General features: G+C 39.0%; 1 protein-coding gene across 1 annotated transcript in view; it reads right to left on the bottom strand.

Moving 5' to 3' along the window:
- The window catches only part of LOC113232072 (geranylgeranyl pyrophosphate synthase), a 24324-nt gene extending 19939 nt beyond the window's left edge, over window positions 1-4385 (bottom strand). The window contains exons 1-2 of the mRNA XM_026466697.1: window positions 4216-4385; window positions 3960-4092 (exon numbers count right to left, since the gene is read on the bottom strand). Of these exons, the coding sequence (XP_026322482.1) occupies window positions 3960-4092; window positions 4216-4385 (303 nt within the window). The remainder of the gene's footprint in view (window positions 1-3959; window positions 4093-4215) is intronic.
- Between the last annotated feature and the right edge of the window lie 758 nt (window positions 4386-5143).

Genomic DNA, 5143 nt, shown 5'->3' with positions numbered 1-5143 from the left:
TATAAACATAAATAAATATCTGTGGAGTTACATGACATTACAAGTTTTGAAAATAAAACATGAGTGAGAGAAATTTTTAAACTTCAAACTGCCATATCTCGAAAGTGATTGGATGTGCATTGGATCCTTTTTGCTTAACTACGTCCAATTATAAGAAACTAGTCGAGTAATTTCACAAAAATAATTTAGTTAAACATCGTGATATTCAATAAAGTTAATATTACAAGAATGTTATCTGAATTCTAGAATTCGGTCGAGTAATAATTACTTGTTTGATAGTAATTATTTTGGACTTATGTCGGACGGAGAACGGGAATACACCCTCAGACGCGAGTTACTTTCGCATTTATAATATTAGTTTGGATTACAATAGATAAAACGCCTATGACATGGTATTTTGTTGAATCACTTCTATTGACAACATTCTTGTAATATTAACTTTATTGTATACACGACGTTTAACTACCATGATATTAAATTATTTTTTTGAAATTACTTCACCAGTTTGTTATAATTATCAACCGTGTTATGGCGTGAGTCGAGTAGAAGACTTTTTCTTTTTAATTACTGGCGGTGCCCTTTTAGGATTTCGCCTAGCACCAAGTGTTTCGCTAAGACGGGTATAATGTAAGAAATATAAAAAACATGGCGATCGTCGCCACTGTCCAACGGATTAAGTAAATTTTATCGATTCCTGTGGCGTCGATAATTCAGTAAGTTTTGTGGGGGTACTTTGTTACAGAGAACAAGCTCATGTAATGAACTTTGAATTTTGGAGTTGCAGACCTGAAGGCTTACAAAAAGTCACATGATGCGAATGAAGTTTCATACTTGACGTTGTCTTTTGAGCACGGGTCGGGCACGGGTCTCCTGCTGGCCCAATGCGGGTTGGGGACTTCACACGTTTTTCGAGGGTTGTGAACCTTTTTCAACGTGCAGGTTTCATCATGTTTTCCTACACCGAAAAAAAGCTAGTGATAAATTTCAAATTGAATTTCGCACATAAATTCTGAGAAACTCAGAGATGCGAGACCGGATTCGAAACCACGACCCTCTGCTTGAGAGGCCGTAGGTCAAACCATTAAGACTACCACGGTTTCCAGTATACCAGCCCCCGTAGCATGGATATGCATGATAGTCGCGACATGTGAGATAAAATTGAAATAAGCGCGCCCTATTGGCTATCTAAATTAGATCTGATTGAGACAGCCAATAGCGCGCGTTTATTTCAATTTTATCGCGCGCGACGCGACTTTCATGCGTAGCCATGTTACGGGGGCAGCATTACTTATTTAACAGTAATTGTTTCGCACGGATGTCGGACAGAGAATGGGAGTAGACCAGGGAGTCTACAGGGGTTACGTTTTCACGCCGCTTTTAAACTCAGCGGGTCTGAAATTGACTCAGCGGTTTACCGTTGCATTAATATTGATGAATTTTGGTATAGCGATCAATGATACCTAGAAAAAGGACATGGGCTACTTTATGTCACAAAAATAAACCTTAAAGTAGGTGTAATGGGGGACGAAAGTTTGTATGGAGAATCAATAAAATTATCAAAATTACTAATAACTAATTAATAGTGGACGAAGTCGAAGTTATATATATATATATATATATATATATATATAACATCAAGTGACGGGACGAACAAGTCGTGCGCCTGATGGTAGGCTATACGCCTGTCCGCGTCCATATCAGTTACAGTGCCACTCAGAGCTTTAAATTGCAAGATCTGAGGAGCAATACCACTGCGCCCGTCACCCTGAGACATAAGGTGACAAGTCCCATGTGCCTGTAATTTCACCAGCACCCTTACCCGTCAAAACCGGAATACAGTAATGCTGACATTACTACTTGGCGGTAGAAATAGGTAAGGTGGCAGTACAACCCTGGACGAACTCTCACAGGGAGCTCTAATGCTACTAATAATATAAATAAATAATACTATATGTTCATTATAACGCACATAACGCACACACTCAACATAGCCCCGCACTAGGGAAACCCTGTATCGCGGGTGCCATGGGCACACACATAGACAACCACAAATTACACCCAAACTCACGAGAGAAATAAATATAGGCCATACAAATATTTCTCCCGGCCCGGGAATCGAACCCGGGGACCTCTGCGTGGCAGTCCGGTATGGTAACCGTTCGGCCACGGAGGCATTGTGACTGTTTGTTGCTAGAAATATTTTAAAATAATGACAATGAGCACAAAACCAACTAACAACGGAACTATGTCGTTGCTTTTGTTCAAATAACAAAAATGAAATGTTTTATTCAAACGTAAATGTAATTTATATCCGTATTGACGACCTCGGAGACTCAGCGGTTTGCACTGTGGGCGCTGGTGCTGGGTTGGAAACCCAGTGGGACCAATTTGGGAACTGAACTTTTCTAAATTGATTCTGCTCTGCGTGTTCTGGGTAGTACCCCAAAGTGAAATCCATTGGTCTGGTACTCATAGTACTGGGAACTTTCTAGTTTGAGACCAGGTAATCGGTAGGCTGATTTCACATCATATTTCCTTCATATTCACACCCTTGATAAGAAATGTAAAATAAATAGAAAGTGTTGCCTTCTCCTGATTAATCTCTCTTTGAGAAAGAAAGGCTTTTTGAGAAGAAAATATTATTTATTACAGATAAAACAACAAACAAACTATCAAGTGAACAACTAAACAAAACTCGATCTCGTATTTCCTTATCGTTTACTAGGAACTTGCGATATTTGAAACAATAAAACCGTTGAAGCATTTCATCGTAAACCTTCTTAGATATTCATAAAGTTCAAATCGAAACAATAAGTGTGATGCAATCATTGTGCGTGACCAGTTGTTAAAATTTTGATATTAATCATGGGGTATCCCGCCATGCGGAAAGCAGTGTATGTTGCGTTCCATTTACATAGTATTTGTATGAACAAAATCATCCTCATTATCACTAATTCATTACACGTCCCGCTGCAAGGCATGGTTCTCCACTAAGGCGAGAGTTTAGGCTATAATCCGCCATGCTAGACTAATGCGGGTTTATTTTTTGTACAATTAGTCTCCATTGCAAGAATAAAGTTGTTTAGTGTGGACACATTTACTCGGATTTTTCTAACAGTGTGATTAGATCGATTTGTTGCCCTCAAAAATACCTACAAAGCAAGTTTTGTCCTAATTTCGCATGCTCCTCCATTGCATGTAAGTAGAGCAACACAATACATATCTTAAATTGGTTTTGCTGAGAGTTGAACGAGAAACCTTGCAAGTAACAACTACAGTACCTACTTCTAAGCTTTCTTATGCTAAAGACATAAAACTTAAGCATTTAAAAATATCCTATTAAAAAAAGAAAGGGGATTTTAAATCACGAGGTGAACATTTGATTATTGAAGCAATCTTATGCAATAGTTTGTTAATAATAGAAAACGACGATGTTACGCATGTGTCTAGTAAATGCTTACCATTTTAGCCTTGAATAGCCCTTTTCTTTAGTTTACGGAGGGAAATGCCTTATGCATACCCTAGGCTGAAGGGTTATGTGAGACAGGCCTTCCAGGTGAAGGCTATACCCACTAAAATTCCCCCGGCTTGCGCGCGCTACATGTGAATGAGTGGACAGTCAATGACTCTAGAATGGCCTGTTCTGGACCTTCTAGTACTCGTAGACCAAAAGTGGAACGAACTAAATTGTGAAGTTCCTGGGCACACTCTCCGAAATGTATTTGATATGATTGAAATCTGATGACAGATCATTTTTCTGCGGTAATGGAACTTAGAAGCTTCGACTCCACAAGACAGTCGTTGCTAATAAGCGACTAATTAGTATCTGTTTTGCGCTACTCCGAGATCAACGCTGGTACGGGCAGAGCCCATCCAGAGGTGACGGCAGTATTCTATACACAGGCGAATTTGTGCTTGAAAATTATCTGGAAACTGTTTGATATCAAGTACGGTCTGACTCTGAACCTTATGAGGGTCAAATTAGGCATCCTTATGCCCAGTTTTTGGACAAAAGTTACTGGCAAGCACTCGATGTAGCGACCAATCTTGTGGCTGAGTGATAAACCTAAGCCTAGTTGCTCAAGATGGTCACTTATCGGTATGGACGCATATCAAAAAGTCACAGTGGGATAGAGGGCACTCCAAACCTGATCTTGACAGCATTCCCCAATCGGAAGCCGCTTTCAGGCACAGGTGCAACCGTGAGATCATTACCTTGGCGAATCTCTTTTGGCTTCTGACACATAGCTCCCTACTACTTTGCTGTCGTCTGCACACCCAAATACACCGGGCATCAGCAGCAGATCGTTGATGTGCAGCAAGAATAGTGTAGAATAAATGATCTCAACATTCGGTGGCCTTGTTGAGAATAAATGATGAGTCATAACTTAAATGCATCACAGTGAATTGTATCAACCATTCCATCGTTTCGATAAATGAGCTTAATTGTTACACATTTTGTTCATGGCTAGGGGTCGCCGGCTTGATGCCAGTGAAAATTCATATTTGTAACCTGTCATGGACATGCCCGAGAACAACGATCACACTAAACAAACTGTCAGTTTATTAAACTGGAAATTGAACACAGTGTGTATATATATATATATATATATATATATACACACACACACTGTGTGTATATATATATATTTCAAACCTAAATTTCCAAGGAAGTAAGAATACAAATAGAATGGATAACCGATAACGACTTCCTCTGAAATACCGGAATCATAATTGTTGTTGAGTCCAGTCTCTATGGATGACCAGCGGACTGACTGGCCCTAAAGACAGACTCACTAGAGTGACAGAAATTCAAAATTAGGCCGACTTTTTTTGGGCAGTTCTGACTAAACCTCAAACGAGTTCTACATATTGTACAAACAGAACGTAAAAATAAATGAATCTATATATTCGGATCAATACAGCGTACATTGTTTTTTTTCCAAACAAACCAACGTTTCGGGCTGTATACAGGTCCCATGGCCACGGCTGACTCAACAAAATACAATGCTTGTATTGTATGTTCCATATTTTTGATGGATAACTAGCAATTACTTAGCTACATATGTATAGTGTTTAAAAAAAAGTTTTGTAATTGTAAGTGAAAATATAAGTATTTTGTTTTGATTTTCTGCCTTTCACT

Source organism: Hyposmocoma kahamanoa, unplaced genomic scaffold (assembly GCF_003589595.1).
Source record: "Hyposmocoma kahamanoa isolate Upper Pololo Valley unplaced genomic scaffold, ASM358959v1 66, whole genome shotgun sequence".
NCBI classification, from domain to species: Eukaryota; Metazoa; Arthropoda; class Insecta; order Lepidoptera; family Cosmopterigidae; genus Hyposmocoma; species Hyposmocoma kahamanoa.
Note: the sequence above shows the minus strand (reverse complement) of the source record. Positions and strands in the feature narration are given on the sequence as shown.